Source organism: Mesoplodon densirostris, chromosome 2 (assembly GCF_025265405.1).
Source record: "Mesoplodon densirostris isolate mMesDen1 chromosome 2, mMesDen1 primary haplotype, whole genome shotgun sequence".
Taxonomy (NCBI): Eukaryota; Metazoa; Chordata; class Mammalia; order Artiodactyla; family Ziphiidae; genus Mesoplodon; species Mesoplodon densirostris.
The window spans coordinates 131408657-131433871 of NC_082662.1; the positions used below are offsets into that span (position 1 = coordinate 131408657).

The following is a 25215-nucleotide window of genomic DNA, read 5'->3' on the forward strand; positions in this document are numbered from 1 at the left end:
TTAAACAGCAGCTTCATGGAATTATATTCAAGAAGGATGGTCGAGCCAATTTCCCAACTTCCATTGTGAAAGGAGTTCCCTATTCCTAAGAAAAGGGACCTATGTCCGACTGACACAGAAGATGGAGATTTATCCCAGTGCCTTTATATATGTATATATATTAAAATTATGTGTATATATATATATATATATATATGTTTATATATATATAATGCCTAATGGAAATATCTCAGATGTTCTATTTTGTGTTTTTTCTTTCATTTTACTTATAAAAATTGTGATCATTTTTTAACTCAAAAGAGGAGAACCTTAAAAATTAATTAAAAACACATTCTCAGTAGTCTAAGGTTCAGAGTGACTTGGCAGAGAAAATTGCTGAATGGTTAGATAACAGTGCTGATAGGTTTGATTATTGTAACTCTTTACATTTGAGTTTCTCTTCCTTGAAATTACAAGAACTATATGACTCAAGAGAAAGATTGATAATTGGAATATTCTGCTTGCTTTTTATATAGCCTATTGAAGAATATTTTGATTAATTATTTGGAGGTCATAGGAAGGAACCTTCATGATCTAACTTTTGAACAAGTAGTATGGCAACACAAAGCTATGACAAAATTAAAAAGGAGATTTGAAATGACCTATTTCTTTTGGCATCTCAAGCCAGATATCTGTCAGTAAAATGAGTCACTTTTCAGTCAAATGGGTGGTCAGCAATATAATTTTTTATTGGGAAGCTGAAAGACACCATTGTCAAACAGAGCGTCTGCAGAGTTCACATCTATATTTGAGCATCTTTCGTTTTCCCAAGGGATGCAGATGAGAAGAAGGAAGGCAGAGAAATGCACTTGAATAAACTTTTCAAGATGCATAGTACAGAGAGCATTCCCAGGGGTAGGTCAAGTTCAACCCAAGAACAGCTCTCTCAGTGCTTTCATAACTAGTTAAAATACAATACCAGTAATAATTCAGCTCTCAAGTCAATGCTGAAATCAAGCAGAAGGTTGTTAATTTGATACGGTTAACATACATCAAATAGGATTACTGAATTTTCTGAATCCAAAAGTTCTCCACAGTGTTGATGTTTCCTTACTGAACTCCCAGGATTGTTTGGTTTCAAAGGCTGTTGGGCTCAAGTCGCATTTTGTCTTAAATAATTCTCCATAAAAAGTTCAGCTTTCAGTCTAATATGATTGAAACCCAGCTTGAGTGTGTTTTATAATGCACTGAAGTGGAAAGACTATGGGCATTGAATTATTCAAAACATGGCAGGCGAAGGAGTGATATGTGGGGAGGAGGTGATCAGAGAAATCAGTGAGACTTGCTATGTCTTGTTGTCTCATTTTATTTACCTGTTAGAACTCTTCCAAATATTAGAGGAAAGAAATCAATATCAATTTTCACCTGTCACGTTCCACACTTCAATGATTAATGAATGTCAAATTTGACCACAGTTTTCTGTACCACCTGCTCTGCAATAATATTTCTGAGCCTTTATTAAAAATGTAAAATTGTCATTGAATTTCCAAATATGATTCTGCAGTGGCTAATTCAGCTTGTTTTATTAATAAGCAAGTTCTGATGAGTAATACTAATTTAATACGCCTGCATGTAAGGTTAAAGTGTAAGTTATTCCCGCCGAAGGTGATGAGATACGACTGCGATGTGGTGGTAGGGCACTCAGCTTCCTGAACGAACCCTGCGAGCACACAGTTCTTGGGAGAAACCAGTACTTCATATAGTAGCAAATCTGATACTATTTTGCACATCTCCTGTAGCAGTGGAATGCACACACACACACACACACACGATCATGGGTGAAAAAACACACATGCGCACCTTAGATGCTTACATTAATTTCTGAATGTACTTCTCTGGAAAGAAAAAGCTTTACTGACGATTTGTATTTTTATACTTTATTATTTCATCCATACTAAAACACTTCATGAAATCACTTCCTGTTTTGTTGTCCATGGAATACTTTCAATTTTGAGATGCTAGATATAAATCGAAATAATGATTATAGTCCTTGGCCATGAAAGACTAAGTTACAGAGAACCCGGTGACTGGAGGTCAGAGCTGCCACGAAATTATTCTCTGCTCCAGAGACCATTAGAATATCACTGTGTACCCACTTAAGGATAGAATGATGCTATTGAGAAACTAACTCTCTTTTATTTCTACTAAAAGGAGAGAACAGTAGGGGACCTTGGCTGCGTGAGTGTATGAGACTTTCTCTGTCCTGTACAATAAGCCAAAAACAACACATGAAATAGCCTCGCGCCTTTTGTCTTTTGTACCCAGCTCTTTCCTGTATTGCTCCTGATCAATTATACTTAAATCAACAAGAGTTGCTTGAACATTTTGACAGTTATGTTCCCGATACCCTGAAGCATTTTTAAAGGGTTACTGAGATAAAGCTATTTCAAAAAATACTCCCTCCAAATTTTTTCAGGGTGGCATCAATGAAAGTAACTTAGAGGAAAAAAACTCCACCTTGAGTTCCTGGCCTACCACTCTAAGGCCAGGGAAGCATAAACCTTCATAGCAAAACCTAAGTTTGCTCCCAGTTGAGAATTTGGTTTCCATGGTCTTATATAAAAAAGTATATGGAGACTTGAATTCCCTATAAGCCCTTTCCAAAGAGTAAATACAGTTCATCGTTTGTAAGAGATGATGAAAATTACAATTTTGTTGAATAGGTGGAATATATATTATATATAATATATATATATTTATTTTAATATATATATATAAAATATATAAAGTTACTATTCAGAGTCCTAAAACATGGATTTTTCTTACTTACCAAGAATGAACAGTAACTTGATCTCTAAACACAATAAAGCACCTGGTCATAGCAGAATCATAACAAATATTTGATATCAGAATAAATTCACTGTTCAGGTGTAAAGAGGGAATACCTTCAGTTTTCCTCTTTCTGGCACCCCATTATCGCATCCTGGACAGAGGGGATTTTCTTGACTTTAATCTAAAGGAGAAATGTTCACTTTTGTTAAGATGGAAATTGACAACCTCAGTAGGCAGAGGCACTGTTTTTGTTTGGCTGAATTCATGTTTCTAGTGATAATTCAAGGTGTAATAGGGTTTTCTCTGCCACTGCAAAATCTGAAAATGATAAGCATCTCACCAGAGTTTCAGGATGGCCCATTACCTATTCTGTGGAAAGGATATTCAAAATACCATGCTCCATCAATGTCTTCTTTGACTTATTAATCAATGGACAACTACTGAGTTATCTTATCCTTGCTTCAAAAAAAAAAAAAAAGAAAGAAAGAAAAGAAAACCACAAACACAATAAAACTGTTAACGATGAAGACGTATTATGCCAGGCCTTACTATGGCCTGACTTGGAAATTTAGTTTCAGAGGCTTTTGTGAATAAACCAAGGAAAGAGGACCTAGGTGTATCTTATTCCCACAGGCCGCCAATAAATATTTGCTTAATGGAGAAAAAATTAATATATAGCGTAGGAGAGAACCTGACAGATGCTTAGCATTATTGAGTGATAGCAATGCCCAAACTCATCTGTGATCAAACACTATGAAGTATCCTCCTAAGGATAAACTTATTACAAATAAGAAGTGAACATTCAATTATGGAGATACTTTGTTTCAGCTCTGATAGGCAAAAAGCTTGGAAGTTGTCACTGTATCTTGTCCTTACAAGATAATGCTGTAGAGAATGAAAATCAATGACTTTTCTCAGACGTGATTAATAAAACATGTAACTACGAAAGAATTTTAAAACTATAATTATGTATGTGTATGTATGTGTCTGAAAAATCTGGGTCAAAGAAAACTGGGGCTATCAGTGTAAACTCATTTACCTCTATCTCTTCTTACCTTTATTTCCTCCCAAACTTACCAGTATCCATCCAACTTGAAGGATACAAGTGATTTTTATGTACTGTGAAAGGTTTTTTTCTTATTCATATGTCCATGTTTCCCCAATTCTCTAAATTATTGTCTACATCTTCAGTATCTCCTTTATCAGTTCCTCCATTTCAACATATAAAATAGAAGTCCTTCTCATTCTAAACAATTCTTTTTTGCTAATTATTTTCTCTTTTCATCCAAACTCCTTCAGAGCAGCCTATTCCCACTGTCTTCACTAGGCCCGCCTGGCCCCCACAGGCAGCCCTATGCCCTCAATTTATTGCAGTCTGGCTTTCTTGTCCACCACTTCACTGAACTGCTTTAAAGTCACTGGGAACCTAACTGCCCAAATCCAATGGACACTCACATTCTCTGAAGTATGATGCTGTCATCTACTTCCTCCTTCTTGAAACTCTATCACCTCTCTCCTTCCCAGAATTCTTTCTCTGCTTATTACTTAAACGTTGTCAGTACTCACAATTCTCTGAAATTTCATCCATTTTCATGATTGTAATGACTGCGAAGTGCTGGTGACATTCAAATTTTTATCTTTCCATGTCTTCACATGCATGTCGAGTTACCTACCTGTTTGTCTCCTGAATTCTACAGGTGCTTTCAAATTCTACATGTCCAGAACTAAAGTCTTTTCCCCAATTCAGTTATTTATCCCCTACGTCCAAACTCAATGATACCACCACCCAACCTTAGTCACACGGATGGGGGTTCAGCCTCCGCCTCCTACTTCTCCCTTACTTCCCAAGATCAAGTCTTGCTTGTAATTTCCTAAATAAAATTAGAACTTATTTCCTCCCTTCATCTATACCTTATTTCAGACCCCTTTCTATTACCTGGTCTAGAAGTTACCAAATTGCTGTTTGGTGGAACCAGTTGGTAGACACTTCTACTAAAAGAGGACTCTACAGACAAACAGATTTGCGGATGGCTGTGTACCATATGCCTGCTGTGACGATCCAGAATGAACATTAGCCTACAGCAGCCCCGAGAAGCTGTACAGTAAAGAAACCTCCTCAACTTTACTTAAGCCAGGTTCTCCCTTCTGCCGACCTATAAACCTTTCAGTAGGGACAGGAGAGGAGGTGGCAGCGTGAAAGTCCCACTCGAAAATAAAAAACACTGCTCCTCAGAAGAGTGAGGCATAATTATCTCCAGGCTTCTTCAGATTCCTCATCCATACTGATGTCAGTGGTCTAAAATGCCACCTGAACTTTTCCTTTCCATTCTTAGCTATTTTCTGAGGAAACCAGCTCCACGCACATGGATGGTTAAGACCCGCTCTCCTCCTCCTCGCTGCCTCCTTTAGGGGCACTTGCCGCTGCCTGGGGACACTGCACTGATCCTCCAGAGCCTGTGCCTGTGGCTCCGTAACACACCCCTCGCACACTCATGGCTCTGGACTTCCGCTGTCCACTCTACCTTGAGTATCCTTGCCTTTCACCGGCTGACTCACCAGTTTCTCACGAGTCCTTTAAGACTTAGCTTAGGGATTGCCTCTTTCGATGACTTTTCTTTGCCTCACAGCTCCCTCTCTTCTTCCACAAACAATGACTAAACGCCCTGAATATGCCCGTCATAGCATGTCATGTGCAGGATGAGACATCTGCTGTGCGTCTTCCCCTCTCACTCCACTGCTAAAGGGCCAACACTACATCTTGCTCATTGTTTCACTCCTCTTAACACTCAATCCATGACTAATGAACTAACTAGTACTCTAGTAGTCCTCTTAGTAACAATCAGGCAGGACCTTTTAGAAGAAATCTGACACTCTAGCTTTTCTCTGATCTCACCTTTCAGTCTGACTGAACTAAAGACTTATCTGTGCATATTTTACCAGGGAGACATAATTTAATCCAGAGATGTGTCAGCACATACTCTTACATACTCTGCTGTTTAAAAATTCTGCTCAGATGGGGGAAGGAGACAGGTGTGCTCTCTGACAGCCCCACTGTTTTGCACTTCCAGTGCTCACTGGCTTCTCTCTCAGTGCCTTCCTTAAACCTTTCTTCTCTTAACAACAAGGAAACAGAATAACAAAGTGATTAAGAGCCTGGGTTCTGCCTATCTGTGAAACTGAAACACAATCAAGGAAATAGAGAATAGACTGGTGGTTGCCAAGGGGGAGGGGGTGGGAGAGGGTAGGATTGGGAGTTTAGGATTAGCAGATGCAAAGTGGTATATATACAGGATGGATAAACAAAAAGGTCCCACATGGGACTTCCCTGGTGGTGCAGTGAATAAGAATATGCCTGACAACGCAGGGGACACGGGTTCGAGCCCTGGTCCAGGAAGATCCCACATGCCGCAGAACAGCTAAGCCCGTGCGCCACAACTACTGAGCCTGCACTCTACAGCCTGTGAGTCACAACTACTGAAGCCTGTGAGCCACCACTACTGAAGTCCATGCACCTACAGCCCGTGCTCTGCAACGAGAAGCCACCAATGAGAAGCCTGCACACCACAAATAAGAGTAGCCCCCACTCACTGCAACTACAGAAAGCCCACGTGTAGCAACGAAGACCCAACGCAGCCAAAAATAAAATAAATAAATACATTTATGAAAAAAAGTGGATGTATTAAAAAAAACACCAAAAGGTCCTACTGTATAGAACAGGGAACTATATTCAATATCCTGTGATAAACCATAATGGAAAAGAATATGAAAAAGAATGTATATAAATGTATAACTGAGTCACTTTCCTGTGCAGCAGTAATTAACACAACACTGTAATTCTACTATACATCAATAAAAAATACAATTTAAAAAAACTGCCATAAAAATCATCACATAAGGAGGACTTCCCTGGTGGTCCAGTGGTTATGACTTCGCCTTCCAATGGAGGGGGTGAGGGTTCGATTCCTGGTCGGGGAGCTAAGATCCCACATGCCTTGCAGCCAAAAATCCAAAACATAAAACAGAAGCAATACTGTAACAAATTCCATAAAGACTTTAAAAGTAGTCGACATCAAAAAAAATATTTTAAAAAATCACATAAATCAGAAACAAATGAAACATAATAAACTCCATACATTAAAAAAAAAAGAGCATGGGTTCTGGTCACATCCCAGCTTCCCACTTGGTTACAGCTGTGTAATTCTGGGCAACTCACATAATGTCTCCTCAGACTCCTCATCTATAAAATTGGGATGGTAACATTTCTCTACCTCATAGTGTTGCTGTAATCCATAAACACGGTTAAGTGCTTTGGTAAATGTTTGATGCTCTCTGGTTATTGTGAATTAAAATATGTCAATGGCTTCTGGCCATACGATTTATAATAGTTTGACAGTTAACCAAATGGTAAAACGATTCCATTTATTATTCCCACCTCTTTTTACCCCTTACCCTGTTTTGTTGTTTACGTATTCTCCCACCACAGAGTGTTAGTTCCAGGAGAGTAAAGGCTTTATTTTGTTCACTGCTGAAAGCAACAGCACCCAGAAAAGTACTGTACATATGAAGCCCTCAGTAAACACTAGCTGAATGAATGGTGCAAACTGTCACAAGGAAAAATACACCAAAACTTTCATTATAATAAAAAAGTATAGATAAATCTTTCTCTAATGGCTTCCAGTCAAGTATTTTAAAACACCATATGCTATAATAAAAACATAAGTAATTTATTAAAATCTGAAGGCAAAAACATAATTTTAAAAGATTTAGACCTATGTTAGGCGTGATGGAATATGGATGCTTTCTGGAAATTCACAATCAGATCCAAGAGTCTCACTTTCAGAATGTTCTAGTAGACTGAGTTTACTTTTAGTTGTCTTTGATGAAACAGTCACTATTGTACAGAAATTTCTTAACAGAAATGTGTTTTTTCGAAGACTCACTTCTAATTGGTTCAGTAAGCAAAGAATTATTTTGCCCAATTCCTTTGCTTTTCTGCTTTACAGGTGAGTCAGAGCAGGAATGCAGGTCCTTCCCAGGTTGTTTCTTAGCAGAGTCGTTTTTGGTATATTATGCTTTGGTCATTTTCTCTGAAGAAGACCTGCTATTTCTAGGTAATTCCTCTTCTTTTCTTTGACTTCCAGTTGCAGAAATGACGTCTGCTGAAGAAGAACACGTTCTAGCACTGAAATCTTCAAAAGACTCCTGCCGCTGCTCTGGGACTACGACCCCCAGGTTGTCTTTGGAAGTTTCTAAGGCCTCCTGAGTAGAGACTGGGACATGGAAGGAGTCGACAGGCAAAGGAATCCCAGCATCACCTGTAATTTTCTGGAACTGGAAGGAAAGACAAAAGACAAGACAAAAATTCAGTGATGAACAAAGCCAACCATTAAAAAGTAGAGTTCAAAACTTCAATGTTACTCTGTGATCTTATTATTAACACAGTCAATTGATTATTCAGAAGATTTCAGAGCCAGTTTTTTTCTAATTATATCTTGCCAAGTGATTCTCAGCTTAACCTAGCTATATCCAAGGCTATGTCCGCTACATTTTCAGACTTTGCTGATTGGGGTAGTTATTACCCATTTCCTTTCCCTCACTAAAATGAAACCCTACTCTGTAAGAAAATTAATTTCTTTGCTATCCTCCAGGCACAAGTAAACAGTATATAGTTTGTGACCAGACTGTGTTCTCAAGCTGTCAGTTCACAAGACCAGTCTGAGATTGGCTGGGCTGGGCAAAGGGGGCACCAAGTGAGGCTGGAGGAAAAGCTCACAGGTTTCCCTTCCCATTCCCATGACCAGGTGAGCCAGTATAAGATCTTATATATCAGCAATGTCAAGATTACTTATTTTAAAAATTGTATCAGTACGTGTACCTTCATTAGTGTTCCTTCATTGTAAGCTAACTGCATACAAATAGAAACCTAGATAAAATATGAATAGAACAGACATTTATACAATTTAAAATTTGGAATATTTTCTGTAATGTTTTCTTTCTTCATTAAGGAGAGTTTGCTGTAACTCATACATTTTCTAAAGAACTTCCAGTTTTCTTATGTACAACAATACAGTATCATGAAATGGGCCCACATTTACTAATCTCAGATTTGGAGAGGACTCCAGAGTCTTCTAGCTCGCGAGCATGTGAACTATTAGAGACTGACCATTATTATTTTCTCTGTGACTTGGTCATTTCCTTTTTGCTAATCACTCTTAGAATCATTAAGTGTTGCCCTCTCCACTTACTTGGAGATTTTGCATTGGTCCTGGGGCACTCTGCTTTGATTCTGATTTCTCTTCTTCAGGTGCCTTCTTTTCTTCTTTAGGTGGACTACTAACAGTAGAATTCATCTGGGGACGACCTAGTAAATGAAAATCTGACTGATCTATACCAGCCATTGTAGCCAGCTGCCCAAGCCTGGACCAGAGGAGGAAAGGAGAAAAGACAAAGGTTATTATAATCACAGAAGAGCAATTAAGATTTCCCCAGAGCTACAATCATAAAATACTTCTAAAATCTTAAAAGCCAACATCCTACTCCAGACTACAAGCCTCTCTCTCCCCCAACTTCTCAGCCCTTTCCAGATTCATCCTCTAGGAGACATCCCACTGTCTCACTAGCAGCTTCAACATGTACCATGCACCCCATCCACTGCCTGTCACACCTCCATTCCCACACTTCTTTACCACCTTTCCTCCAGTTTCCAAGAATGTGTTTGTTCCTCCCTTCCCAACACCAGCTCATTCACTAACAAAACACCACTCCATCAACTATCAATCTCCACTTCCCTCTTTCAGCAAAATTGCTCGTGGTTGAGAACCACTGACCTATATCTTCCCTGCAGATTAATAATAATTTTTATGTCTAAGACAAAAATAACTTTAATTCAAACTTATTAAACAAGCAAAATAAATGAAAGAGAGGAAAATTCTTATCCATTCCCGAATATTTTCAATGAAAAACTGCCTTCAATTTAGTCTTTACAAAAAACTGTACGTACTAATTACTCTGTCTACAGGTTACTCTTTTATAATGGGCTCCCCACTCTACCAAAGCAGGCTCCCCTATTTGCATTTCTTAAAAAATTTAATTCCTCATTTTAAAACGTCAACTATATTACCTATAATTACACTAAATTTGGCTAAATATGGCCACGTAAGTGGTGAAAATTGCTCCAGTTCCTCAGCAAACTACCATTAGAGTCGCAAAGAGAAGAATGCCATGAAGAGAAATGAACTAACCCAGCATCTTTAAGGAAAACCAGGAAAGCATGGAACTTCTGAAAAGAATTCTCAGTGCTGCTCCAAACACCTTCATCATCCAGGATCATGCTTGTCAATGAGTGGGCATGAAGGGCTTCAGACAAAGAGAAAGTTGTATTTCTTAACTGGGCATTTTCACGTTCCAGCTATAAAAGAAGACTGAAAATGTCTGACATGATTTTTTCTCATTGTCGTCAAAAGTAGTCTTATCTAGCTTCAAGGAACAAAGCTAAAACACTCAAAATGTAATTAATCTGTAATTAACCTAACTCTCCACCAGTAAAGACAGAGACCATATCACATAATAACCAAAACCCCCAGGCACCCAACAAAGTTTCCTATATAACGCTTAGGTGGTATATAAATAAACCAAAGTTATCATTTTATTAATGATCTTTCACAAAAGATCACATTTCTAACTGGTTCAATTCATAATGGAGCCTCATTCCACGTTAGAAAATTACCTGCTTTAAGTTTCCCTTAAATTAGAAAGTGAATTATAGAATCTGATTGGAACAAAACATATTACAACTCTGCTGAATGTTAACAATTAACTTTAGTGAGCAAAATATCTAATGCTTACGTTAAAAAGTCCTAAATCGGGCTTCCTTGGTAGCGCAGTGCTTGAGAGTCCGCCTGCCGATGCAGGGGGACACGGGTCCGTGCCCCGGTCCCGGAGGATCCCACATGCCGCGGAGTGGATGGGCCTGTGAGCCATGGCCGCGGGATCTGCGCGTCTGGAGCCTGTGCTCTGCAACGGGAGAGGCCACAAAAGTGAGAGGCCCGCGTACCACACACACACAAAAAAGAAAGAAATACAAAAGGCCTAAATCATAACCAACCCAATTTATTAAATGTACGATCACCAATATTTTCTTTGGCTCCTTCAAAATATTCACTCCCATGCACTCTTCCCTTCAGCTCATTACCTATGCACTTAAAACCCCCGATAAGCTCAACTCCAGTATTTCTCAGAAAGGCTGTTATGTTCATGATGCCCCTTTTGCCTTATATAAGCAGGTGCTCACCATTTATTGAATGAGTGTCCGCCAATCCAGTGGATGCACTTTGAAAAATTCCTCCCTATGCTCAACCTCTGATAAAGTATATTTAGATAGACCTTTTTAGATTATGCTCTGCTTTCATGCACATTACCTAATGTAATTCTTAGAGTATATATTTTTATCTTTCATTGCATTCTTAGAAGTTTTCCAATATCTTAAATTTATTTAAATGATTCACTTTCCTAATTCATTGCAGGGAGAGTCTCATCGTGTCTTTTATGCTACTGTATATACAGTATATGCACAAAAAGTGCATTCTTGAATCAAAGAATTATGAACAGAAAATAAGCTAATGTCATAAGAAAGCACACACACACACACACACACACACACAAAATGAGATTTTCACATTTTTAAAAACATGCTTTCTGGAATATAGATCATATGATCACTAAATACCAACAAATGCAAAAGTCCATATGATACAACCAATTTGCAACATATTACAGTTTTAAAGTTTACAAACTATGTGTATATGGCTTAAAATCAAATCGAAATAAAACCAAAACACTCTGGAAAGTATAAGAAATTGTTTACTTCATTGACTCATTTATCAGCTTTAAGTCTTATTACTCTTTCCTGCTTTAACTGCTTTAGGCACTCCTCCAGTTTTTCCTAAACAAACAGAGTAAATGTTATAACTAATTCGTAGTATAATATCCAAAAGCCTTTCCAGCTATAGGCCTCGTCAGGTTTTAGGGGCAGAGCCAGAAGTGAACTCAGATTTTAGTCTGCTACTGGTAATATCATACCATGCTAGTGAAATGTATTACCAAATCTATCAAATTAGCATAGTAAAGATTTATTTAAATTCCACTTTTTCCAGCATAAATTTGTGGCAGCCCACCATAAAAGGCATATGCGTATAACATAGCAAATCAGAAATAAATAGTTAAGACCAAGAAAGAAAAGTTCTATTTTTATTTGTGGGTCTCTTTATAGTAGGAAGTCCTATTAATGAACATGCTTAACATACCAAAATTGCATAATTGCAGACACAAAAGTAGTGTTTTAAGAAGTAATCACTTTTTTTTTTTTTTTTTTTTTTTTTTTTTTTTTTTTTGCGGTACGCGGGCCTCTCACTGTTGTGGCCTCTCCCGTTGCGAAGCACAGGCTCCAGACGCGCAGGCTCAGCAGCCATGGCTCACGGGCCCAGCCACTCCGTGGCATGTGGGATCTTCCCCAGACCAGGGCACGAACCCATGTCCCCTGCATCGGCAGCCAGGCGGACTCTCAACCACTGCGCCACCAGGGAAGCCCCAAAAGTAATCACTTTTAAAGCAATTTACAGTCAAGCACTGTTCCTGGAGTTCCCTGGGCATTAAGTAAATCTAATCATCAAAACCCTAAGAGGGGACTTCCCTGTTGGTGCAGTGGTTAAGAATCCGCCTGCCAGTGCAGGGGACACGGGTTCGAGCCTTGGTCCGGAGAGATCCCACGTGCCTCGGAGCAACTAAGCCCGTGCGCCACGACTACTGAGCCTACGCTCTAGAGCCCCCAAGTCACAACTACTGAGCCCGCGTGCCAGAACTACTGAAGCCTGTGCGCCTAGAGCCCGTGCTCCGCAACAAGAGAAACCACCGCAATGAGAAGGCCGCACACCACTACAAAGAGTAGCCCCCACTCGACGCAAGTAGAGAAAGCCCGTGAGCAGTATCAAACACCCAGTGCAGCCAAAAATAGATAAATAAAATAAATTTATAAAAAAAAAAAACGTACGAGGAAAGAACAATCACTAACTCCACGTTATTTTACAGATGAGGGAAACAGAGGCAGAGAAGTAGAGTACGTAGAGCAGCACAGCCAAGGTCACACCACTAAGTAGCAGAGCCACGAAGCTGGCTGCCATTCCTGCTCACGGAGGTGGTAGTCTTCCCATCCACCAAGGTCAATAAAATAAAATGAACACTGATAAACTCTCTTAGGAGTTTTAGGAACTAAAACACTTTGGTCCTTGAAGTGGGGACACTGCTTGCAATAGGCAGAATTCTAACAGAGCCCCTAAGACTCCTACTTACTGACGTACACAAACCTTCCACTTATCCAAACTCTAAATCTAGGTGCTGCAGTGAAGGGATTTTGCAGACGGAATTAAGGTTCAAAATCAGTTGATTTTTTTTAAGATAGGGAGATTATTCTAGGTGGATGGGACCTACTCAGGCACCCCATGAAAAGGACCTGAACTCTTCCTGAATTGAAGTACAAAAGGGACAAGAGGGAGACTCTCCATTGCCGGCTCTGAAGAAGTCCAATGCTGTGCCAGGGAAGGCAAGTGAGAGGCCTCTAGGAGGTGAGACTGTCCCCCGACTGACAGCCAGCAAGGAAATGGGGACCTCTGTCCTGCAACTGCAGAATCTGAATTATGCCAACAAGCCGAAGAAGCCTGGAGGCATTCTTTCCCAGACTCTCTGGATGCTAACACAGCCAGACTGACATCTTGATTTCCACTCTGTGACCCACACAAACTATGGTGAACATCCAATGTTTGGGGCTCAATGTCTTACACTTAAATTTCATGTGCTTTAACACTCTCAGGAGGGAACTCACATGTTCCCGTGTGTATCTGAGCAGGAACCCAGTCACGCTGTGCCTGGACTTCTGACCTGCAGAACTGTGAGCTAGTCAAATAGGTATTGTTCTCAGTCAGTAAGAGTGTAGTAAAAGAATCAATATCCTACTCAACCTCCAGGTTTGTGAACAAAATAAATTACTATGATTGTTTTAGGCCACTGTTTCGGGGTGGTTTCTTATGCAGCGATAAACAATCAGAATTCCTATACTTATGAAAGCAGTATGGTATATTTATACCTTTTAACTGCTTTGAACAATCACTTAAAGAATGAGGAACTCTATTATATGCCATCATTGGGAGAGCAACTGGTATCACTTTCTGGAGAGTAGCTCTTGGTACCTAACAACAATCCTACATCAGGAGTTTACCCTAAGAAAATCAAAGATGTGGGCAAAGATGTATCTACCAACATGATGTCATAAGATTGTTTATAACCAAACACTAGAAGAAAGCTAAGAGCCTCCAAATTGGGACTGGTTTAAATAAAAACAGCTCACCGTCTGAAGGAATGTGCTATGAAGCCACTAAGAAAAGAATGACAAGAGGTCTCAACCAGAGTTAATGAATGGGCTTCAGGAGTTCTACATTCAAAATATATCTATGCGTTTTTCCTGGGAGATGATGCATAAGCTTAATCAAATTCTCTGATGTAGAAGAGTATTTAGTGACATGGCAAAATATTTCTGATAAATTTTTAAGACAAAAGAGCAGATTAGGTGTGTGTACATGCAGAGGTGGCTTTTATTTCCTTCAAGAACTTGTTCATTGTTTTCAAACATTTGCTCAATGAACATATATTTTTATATTCAGAACATGTTTAAAAAATTGAGAGTCTAAGAACTTCAAATTCTTTAATGTTCCATTACTAAAGCCAGTCAAGTTTTCAATGGGGAAAAAGGGGAAAAAATTGCAAAATGCCTCTACTTTTACTATAATGGTTTCATCAATCTTCTAAAACTGATTTCAAAGAAATTCTAAACAAATAAGCAAACAAACAAAAAACCCTCACCACGGTCAGAGGAAAGTAGACTAAAATTCCTGACTGGTTCTAAATAGCACATCAAAGTGCAATTACATGCAACAGTTTCTCCCTCTAATGGAGGGAATTAGAACACAGTGTTAAATTTTTGTGAAAAAGTGTACCCTCCTCCTACAAAGTATTCAGAATCCATGTCCCTTACATGGAAATATGGAACCAAAAAAGTTAGAAAGTAAAATTGCTTGATATTCTATTACTTAAACAAGACTAATGATAAGGCTTTGGAATAATTTTCCTTCCTGTCATCTGCTCTCCTTCCTCCCTTCTGTACACCGGCTAGGGTGATTTTTCTGGGACAAAGCTCCCATCATATTGGATATCAAATTTTATGTTCAACTTTTCTCCATTTAACATTGAAATCAATCATTTCTCATATAATCAGGGGATTCATAACCTTGATTTTTTTGTGTGGGCTACAAAATATTCCACTGAGTGGGTTTACTGGTTAACCATTTCACACATTTAAATCCTTTCCAACTTTTCAACATTATCAGACAAAATAACCATTTTTATGCATGAAGGCTTTTTTCCATATTGAGAATAACGTTCTTACAATAAATCCATAAAAATGAGTTTGAGATCAAAGCAAATGAACATTTTTAAGGCTCTGAGGTACCAATCTCCAGACTTCTTTCCAAAAGATTTCTGAGATTTTAAACTGCCATCAGCGATGTATCACTTGGTATATAACCTCTACTATAACTGTTGGTCCTTCCTCACTTAGAGTGCAAGTTATTTGAAGATAGGGGGTGTATTTTATTAAGTGTTTATCCCCAGCACCTGTGCCTAGCAAAACGTAGACGGTCAATAAATAATTGCTTAATAAGGAAAATCCCTGCCAATACAAGATGTACGTGTGTGAAAGACAGATTCTGTGTTTTTCTCTAACTGGATAGATGAAAACTTGTCATCTTCTTTAATGTGCAACTTTTTTTGCTTATAATTAGTCATTAAATTTCTCTTTTAGATTATATTGTAAAAATTCAGATTCTCTGAGGCAAAAGGGCCTGGCACTACCCACTAGGTATATAACCTTGGACAAGTTCTATAACTCTAGGCCTCAACTTCCTCATCTATAAAATGGAGATAAGATCCCATATCACAGAGCTCTTGTGAGGATTACATGAGCTAAAACACATATAAAATTAGAAGAGTGCTTGGTACATAGAACATGTGCAATTAATGCTGAATGAATGAACATGCGAATGCAAACAGTAGTGAAGGGCTTAAAATGAAATGGTCTCATCCCACTCCCACATCCAGCACTCAAGAAGCGACCGATTCTTTACGCAGGTTTTTAATTGTAAAATATGATATGTGTACTGAGAAGTTCACAGAACAAAACTGTCAATGTGACAAATAAAAAGAGAATACTTACATAACCACTACTTGAATCTGAAAGTATTGATACTTGTCAGCATCGCAAAAGCCCCCCCATATCCTTTTCTCATCACAAGCTCCTTCCCTTTTCCTGGTTAAACACCATCCTCACTTCTTGACAGTCATTTCCTTTAACCTGCATGCATCCCTAACAAAAGAGTTTAGTTGTGTCAACATCTAACTTTATGTAGAGGATCATAGTATATGAAGTCTTTTCTATCTTATTTCTTTCTCTCAACATTGGTTTAAAAAATTCATCCACATTGCTGCCTGTAGCTCTGGTTCATTCAATTTTATTCCTGGACAGTTTTCCCACTGTACAAATATACATAATTTATTTTTGACTCTTAATGGACATTTGGTTTGTTTTCAGTTTGTGCTAATGCAAATCATGGACAGGAATCTTGCTGTGCCCGTTATTCTGGTGCATTTACACAGGGCGGGGGTGAGGGCTGCTGGCTCACAGGCTATTTATATACCTTCAGTTGATGGAGAGGGCGAAATGCTTTCCAAAGTAGTTGTGTTGATTTACACTCCAGTATAAACAGGGTAGAGGATTCCCATAGTACTTCAGGTCTACAATACCTGATACTACCAGACTTTATTTATGTATTTGTCAATCTGATTGGCATGTAGTGTCCTTGGTTTTGACTCACTTTTCTCTTATTACTTAATGAAGTCGTACACTTTTCTGTGTTTACTGGCTGTTTGGATTTCCTTTCTTATGAGTTTTACATCAACTATTGTTACTTTTTATTATTTTATTATTATTTATTTATTTATTTTTGGATGTGTTGGGTCTTCGTTGCTGTGTACAGGCTTTCTCTAGTTGCGGCGAGTGGGGACTACTTTTCATTGCAGTGGCTTCTCTTGTTATGGAGCACAGGATCTAGGCGCACAGGCTTCAGTAGTTGTGGCACGTGGGCTCAGTAGTTGTGGTTCGCAGGCTCTAGAGTGCAGGCTCCATAGTTGTGGCGCACGGGCTTCGCTGCTCTGCGGCATGTGGGATCTTCCGAGACCAGGGCTCGAACCCATGTCCCCTGCCTTGGCAGGCAGTTTCTTAACCACCGCACCACCAGGGAGGTCCAACTATTGTCATTTTGAATTCTTCTCCATTTCCAAGTAATACTCTCACATGACTATTTTCTCACTAAATTGGAGGCATTATCTGTTCACTTTCTGACTTACTAACAAGTAAGGGTTTAGTTCCTCTACACTCTTTCCTATGTCCACACTGCTCAGTAAAGTTATGTCATCATGAGTTATTCCATTGCTCATGATCTCTTTGACTTGTAGTGATATACTTGAAAACCTACATTGTTGATCAACTAGAAACTCTCTCAACGTCACGCTTTGTAAAATGAGGACATTCATACCATCTTCCCTTTTTTCTACCTCCTGTCTACTTTCCAAACCTAGCTCTTATGTTGTCAAATTTGAAATTTATATTCTATTCTATGTGCAGTTAAGTCTTCTGTTATTTGAGAGTCAGTATGGAGTAAGGTTTAAGAGAACAGGCAGAGAGCCTAAACTCAAAGCCTCGATCCAACCTTAAATTAGGTACAGCCTGGGCAAGCTCCTTCCCTGTCTTAGCTTCCTGTTCTCAAAAGTGGGAATGATATTAGCACCAACCTCCTAAGGCTATTCAGAAGATTCAATGAGTTAATATATGCAAAAACATTTAGAGCCTAATATATACTAAGTACATACTAGTACACAATACATTTCAGTACATACCAAGTTAATACTAATACATAGCAAGTATAGTTTACTTATTTGTGATTACATGCAAGTTGACAATAAAAGCTGCAACCCAAGACAGTACTGCATTATTACAATTAAATTAATATTGCCCACTGCAGATGTACTGTGTCTCCATGTATAGACTACACCTCGTTCCATACTGGGCCAGTGTCACTGCCCTTGTGCAGGGTGACCACATACCCCAAGCCGCCTTGGGCTGTTCCAGTTCATACCTGTTGTCCTGATGTTACAGCATTAGAGCGCCTCCTTACACTATTGAAGTGTAAGGAGTTTGCACAAGTTCTGGTTTGGACAACCAATTAGATAGGTGGTCATTACCCCTGTGTGTCACTGAAAAGGGGGACATCTTGAGTGGTGGCAAGTTAAAGTGGATTCTTCCCTTCCTCACCAATAGTAGGTTAAAAATCAACCATAGTTTAGTTGGCTTCAGGTTTATGTCCGTATAGCCTTTTCTCCTCTGGAGTTCAAGTTCCTTCTCCTCTTCCTCTCCCTCCTCCCTTCCAACCATGCCTGATACCTAGTAAGTACAATACGCCTCAAGGTGTTTCTAAGCTCTCAATCACACAATCAATAGAAGCCTCTCCACTCTAGACTAGCTGCAATCTACACTGAATCCCCTATTACCTTCCTTCTTGGTTTATTGCCTCATTTTGCTGGATTATTTCTATAAATAGCTTAAGGTGTAGCACAGGAGGTCAATTTTTCAAATTTCTTTGTGTACAAAATATCTTCTTCAGCCTCCACTTATGACTCATAGTTTGGCTGGATACAAACCCCTAGGGTGAAAATTATGTGCCTGAAAAACTTTGGAGGCATCTTTCTAATGCCTTCCAGGATCCATGGTGCTGATGACAACTATGATAAAGTCAGATTTTAACTTTTGTTTTTTTAGGTGACCAGTATTTTTCTCTCTGGAATGGATGTATCCTCTCAGTGTTATATTCTATTTGAATTTATTTTTTCAGTATTTTAAAGTTTCACAATGAAGGGTGCCTAGGTATGAGTCTATTCTTGCTCATCTTGCATAACTATTTTCAATCTGAGGCCTGATGTCTACTTTCAGCTGTGGGGAATTTTGTTGCCCTTTGACAGCTTCCCTCCATTTTTTTTCTGGGTCTGGAGTTTCTAATCGTAACATGTTGGATCTTCCAGGTGAAGCCTCTCTAACATATTTCTATCACATTTTCCATTGTGTCTTTCTTTGTTATATACTGAGAAATTTTTTAAATTCCTACTGAATTTATTTCAGCAACCATATTTTCATTTCCAGGAGAACTCTCTTGCTTTCAGACCATTCTGTTTTTCATTAACACCCTAGTCTTATTTTATAGTTGCTAGCTCTTTTTAAACCTCTCTCAGGATACTAATTAGGGTTTTTTCTTAAATTATTTTGTTCCCTAAATTGTCCCTGGTCCTACTAGGATATGTTTTCACTCTTTTTCCCCCTCTCTCATGTTGTAAGCCTTACTCAACTAACAGGAAAATGAGAGTTATTTTCTATTTAAGAATGAGTGCAGAAAGCTCCCTGAAGTCAACGATTTATTGGTTTCTTATGCAGGATAAAGCAGGGAGTAACTGTAATAGGATCCCCCCAAAACACAATTTTCTAGGGTGTAAAAACTCAAACTAGCTGCCCCAGTTCTTGCCAGTTTCACTGTTTTCAAAATGAAATCATCTCATTTCAGGAGTGTGAGGGCGGGGCTGGGAGTCCACTCCTCCAAACACAACCCTTCAATGAGCTCCCCAATCTCAGTCACACTTTTAACTAACTCCACCCTCTCTCCTACGTGCACACCTGAGCATGGGGCTACTTCTGCAGGTGGGGTCAGAATCCACCTCAGTTGCAGGTGGTCCCTGTGCATATTCTAGGTGATGCTTTTCCTCTTTTCTACTGCTTCAGTTTCATACTCTTCCACCTGTCTTCCGTCTTTCAAAACTATGTTGAAGCTCGCCTCTCCTCTCCCGGCCCCAGCCCGGTGGACCGGAGCGAGCAGTGGGCACCATGTTCCGACGCAAGCTGACGGCCCTCGACTACCACAACCCTGCCGGCTTCAACTGTAAAGATGAAACAGAATTTAGAAACTTTATTGTTTGGCTCGAAGACCAGAAAATCAGACACTACAAGATTGAAGACAGAGGTAATTTAAGAAACATCCATAGCAGTGACTGGCCCAAGTTCTTTGAAAAGTATCTCAGAGATGTTAACTGTCCTTTCAAGATTCAAGATCGACCAGAAGCAATCGACTGGCTTCTTGGTTTAGCTGTTAGACTTGAATATGGAGATAATGCTGAAAAATACAAGGACTTGGTACCTGATAATATAATAAACGCTGACAATGCAGGTAAAAATGCAGAGCCCTTGATCAATTTGGATGTAAATAATCCTGATTTTAAGGTGGTGTAATGGCTTTGGCTAACCTTCTTCAGATTCAGCTCATGATGATTACCTGTTAATGCTTAAGGCAATTCGCATTTTGGTCCAGGAGCGCCTGACACAGGATGCAGTTGCTAAAGCAAATCAAACGAAAGAGGGCTTGCCTGTTGCTTTAGACAAGCATATTCTTGGTTTTGACACAGGAGTGTTTCTCATGAAACACATGCAGTTCTTAATGAAGCTGCTCAAATTCTGCGACTGCTGCAAATAGAGGAGCTCAGAGAGCTACAGACAAAGATTAATGAAGCCACAGTAGCTGTTCAGGCGATTATTGCCAATCCAAAGACAGACCACAGACTGGGGAAAGTTGGAAGGTGAACATTTTAGGATTTCAGCTTCTCACCTACTTAGTACAGTTGGGAACCATGTACGCTTTGGCATGTGTTTGGAAATGTCATGTCTTCAAGGGAAGAATTCCAGAAAATTGACTATGACCTAGAGATATTTACCATCACTGCATTTTCTTTAATAAAGTTGGGAAGGTGAAAAAAAAAAAACTATGTTGAAGTCTCTTGATTGTTGTGGGCTTATATACTTAAACACTTTGATACCATCACTGTAGTGTCTTGTCAAAATGGAGAAGAGCTAAAAGGGATCTCATGCATTCTGAATCTGCTATTCTGTGGTCCCAGTGTTTAAACTTCTTGGTCTTCCCCAGTGTCTATCATTGCTTTTAGAAATACAATCTCCTGGTCTGCTCGTGAAGGAAATGAATACACCACATCTAAAATGACAAGGAATGCGGGTTAGATGCTCTAGGGTCTTGTCATACTCTGCCATTTACTGATAAACCACTTACGTGGTACAAATTGTAGGTGCTCATTTATAAAACAAAAGGGGGTAACACTACATGACATAGATTTCTCCTACTCTAACATTTCATAAGTTTCTAAGTTCTTTTCTTAAAATTTCTCTATATTATCATTAATTTTCATCAAAAAAATAAAAATCTAACTTTCTCTTTTGAAAATCAAAGAGTACTTCCCATAGTCCTACAATAATGGGATAATTAGTTCTGAAACCTGTCAAGTTTCATATTTCATATGAAAAGAAAATCATATTAAATAATTTTTAAAAATTAAACATGGACTTTGTAGCACAAAGACAAGGTCCCCCCAAATGGTGTTCCCTTATTTACTAGAAATGCTCAGCTGTGCATTAAAGTTGAAATAAAATAATTATATTATTTTTGAGGTGCAAAAATTTCTTATGAAAATCAATTTTTCTTTTCTGTCCATACAAACAAAAGTATGGAGTGACATTAGAGGTCAGGTTTATTTGGTAATATAATGTAGCTTCTTGATATTTTTGATTTTAGGAAAGGAGAATATCAACATCAAAACTTTTTTCAACTTTACTTTTATTTAAAATGAGGCCATATTTTCCTCTTATAAAAAGAGAGTTCAACTAGAACTGTCAATTTTCTCATCTGTAAAACAAGAGCACTGAATCAGCTGACTATATTCATTCAGAACTCAATTTCCTTATCTTATGACCACTAAGGTTCTCCCTAAATCTAATATACTAAGGTTCTAAGGAAAGGAAAATATATTACTAATGACATGTTTTGATTTTTATTTCTTAGATTTCAAATGTCCACCATTCACCTTGGTCTAAGCTTAAGGAACCATTCAAGGGGATACAATGCAGATGGGAGGAGAAAATAGAACCCTCACACAAGCTGTGCAGTGTTGCAATCAGGCTTCCATTTGAAAAATAATCTTTGCTATAGCTTTAAAGTGATAACTTTGTACCTAGAATGCTTCTTGTTTCAAACGGATTTTCTCTGGCTCTTCCTGAACACTTTCTGAGGAATCATCGACCTCTTCAATTTCTGACGAGGAAGGACTCTCTACTGTCACAGTCACAGGAAATTCTGATGGACCTGAGTGTCTGAGGAAGAAGATAAGAAATCATAGAGTTGTTACACTAAAGTGCAAAGAAAGAAGACAAGATTGTAAAAAAGATAACACAAGCCAGATCCAAATATCCAAGTATTAGAGGACATTTAACAAAAGTGATCTGAGGTATCGTTATTTATAAATGTCTCTCACTGCTCCTTAGTCTAAAACAGGCAATGACTAAGTAAAATTACAGGAACTTATTTTTGCTATGTTACTCTACAGACCTCTGTTGTACATGGTTAGGATTAGTAATGGGAATTGCCCATATTATTTTATTAAGTTTCTTTCACAGAAGCCAAGTGAAGATCCAAGGTAAACATTTTTTCTCAGATCAACTTTATACTGCAAATGAAAAATCTATTCTTCCCCATCACACAAAAACAGTGTGGAAGAAAATGTAGTTTTTCATAGAAAATACATCAGTAAAGGGACTGATGAATAATCAGAATGTCAACATATCTAAGCTGTGAATAATAGACATTAGAATTTTAAAAAATAAATCACATACACATACACAACTACAACTGACCCATCGAAGCTTTCATCTTCTCACCACCCTTAAGCCAAAACTAGGGTAACAGTAATACAATTCTCCCATCAAGCTTCACTGCCACTGCAATGTTCTTCAATAGGACATTTCCAAACATTTAAAAACTGTCCTGGCCACAACCCCATAAAAGTCTACAGATCATAAAGAACTGTGCTGGGATTATAGAACCACGCAGAAGACAAGTCACTAGGACATCATTTTGACAACAAGCAGCAAACCCTGCAGCATAGGAAAACGCTAACAGGAGAACGAGGTGCACACCCCTCTCTCTGGGGATGCAAGGGCAGGACTGACATCCAAGATGCTCTTCTCTCAACCTCAGCAGTGGTGCCTTTCACAGAGCAACTATGCAGTCTCCCAGAACCACTGGGAAGGAGAATCTGATACTGACAGTATTAGCTTGCCATGAGGCCATAAGCAAGGGAATGTATGTGACCTTGGTGAGAGAACAGAAGTTTGGGAGATGTTGCTTTATTTTGGCTTTCAGGTCGGGAATTTGTACATATAGCCCGCAAACAACGTTTCTTGAAAACATATGAACATTCTTGAGTATGACAGCTCCATGTGAGGGGTCAGAAATGGCAGTCAAGTTCGTTTCACTGGGTAACAGCTGATTTGCGGACTGGAAAACAGGCTTCCTTGTTTACAGACATAACCACAAGGCTGCCCGTTGTGCGCCAAATCCACACAACTACACAGTTGCATTGGGAGAGTGACCAAACATGTTTTACATGGACTTACTTATTTCAGAGAGGGAAATGCTTCTTGTAAGGCTCTGTCCGTTTAAAAAGCAAGAAGAATGACCATCCACCTTTCCCAATTCAAGCCCTATATATCATAAATATGATAGCTACACACCAGCAACTGATTACATACATCACGAGCTTTGATGAATGGAAAGCCCCTAAAAAGATATCAACAAAACGAAGTTAGATCTTCATGTAAATACATCACCAGTTAAACCCAGTTAATACAACTATTTAGTATTATGGATAGTATTCATACAGAATTGTGTATAAAAATAAACAAGCTCAAAACCAGGACCTGGAGTGCTCTGCTACGGAGAAAACAGAATAGAATTCAGCCGACTGGCTTGGTAATAACTCTCTGAACTGCTGAGAGGCCCCTTTAGTTCCTATGTTCAGGGCGGTTGAGATTTCAGTCTCACTTCTTTAAATGGTGATATTAATCGTTCTCTAATTTACCACCCTGTGTGACTAGGATGGACCTGCGATTAAGTGTCTCAAGAAGAAGATAGGAAACCACAGAGCTGTTAAACTCAAGTGCAAAGACTGGGGATTCAACACTATAGTTCATGCAACAGCAATTCACATTACCATTTGCAAATAATTAGTCAGTTGTCCAATGGGGATTATAAACATCCATTTAACATGAGCAACTGAACAGATATTTTACACAGTAACTACTTCAAGTACTATTTAAAATCAATTCTCTTTGTTTTCTTAAGCAATTGTTAATCCCCAATTTCGTGAATACTACCAAGTAAGTCACCTGAAGATCATCTAGAGCAATCTATTTCACTTAGCAAGCCTAAAGCTATAGTTCAACCATTTTATTTACTGTTCTGTGACAAAAATTACTATGAACACCCATCCCCTGGATAAGAAATCAGGTAAAGCTAGTTTGACTCACTAAATCTGATTTACTGAGTTAATAAGCCAGTTGATTTAGAATAAGTCTAATGCATATTTTTCATCCATTCTGCATTAAACTATTTCCCATGCCTAAAATGGCTTTTTTCCCATTCGTACAAATCCAAATTCTTACTTCTGTGCTGTAGGGCTTCACTCAACTACACCTGCCTTTAATGAAACTTTTCTCACATGCACAATTGGTGATAATTTTAGTCTCCTCAAGACTCCCACGGGGTTACCTCTCCTGTGACACTTGAGAAACAACTTGAAACTCCCAATTACTTTTTATTTTTCTTCCTTAGAGGGCTCATTAGGCAGAAGCCATGTGTGAGTTACCTTTTTTCCTGTATACAAAGCACCAGAGACCACCCACATAAGAGAAGTTCCAAAATAAAGAACTCTAAATGACTGAAAAAGACAGGGAATGCCAACACATTACCTGTTGCCTTTTGCACGTTCTGCAGTACGCCAGGGCTGAAAACCAGACACACCAGGTGGTAGAGGTTCAGGACCATAACATTCTTTACCAGCAGAGTGTTTCCTTCCATTATGTACAGATTGCTTTGCGGCCAAGCCTATGTTTGGCAAAACATGAAAAGAAGGAGTCAAGATGCACCAAAGGTCTCCAGAGCAACTGTCACACGTGTACACATTGAAAGGAATCAAACAGGCACTTGACAATGATGCCAAGGCCATTAAAAAGAGGATCGTTTTGTACAAAGGTTTTACATAAGCCAGCATTTTTAAAAAATATAAGTTCTCTACAGTAACAAGTTATTT

General features: G+C 38.8%; 1 protein-coding gene and 1 pseudogene across 1 annotated transcript in view; one reads left to right on the plus strand and one right to left on the minus strand.

The window, feature by feature from the left end:
- The window catches only part of LOC132476113 (centrosomal protein of 78 kDa-like), a 51328-nt gene that overhangs the window by 13113 nt on the left and 13000 nt on the right, over positions 1–25215 (minus strand). The window contains 9 exon segments of the mRNA XM_060077859.1: positions 2301–2387; positions 7752–8142; positions 8687–8734; positions 9057–9228; positions 10053–10219; positions 11675–11752; positions 22081–22219; positions 23646–23684; positions 24875–25010. Coding sequence (XP_059933842.1) covers positions 2301–2387; positions 7752–8142; positions 8687–8734; positions 9057–9228; positions 10053–10219; positions 11675–11752; positions 22081–22219; positions 23646–23684; positions 24875–25010 — 1257 coding nt within the window.
- On the plus strand, positions 19846–20816 carry LOC132483139 (RNA transcription, translation and transport factor protein-like; annotated as a pseudogene).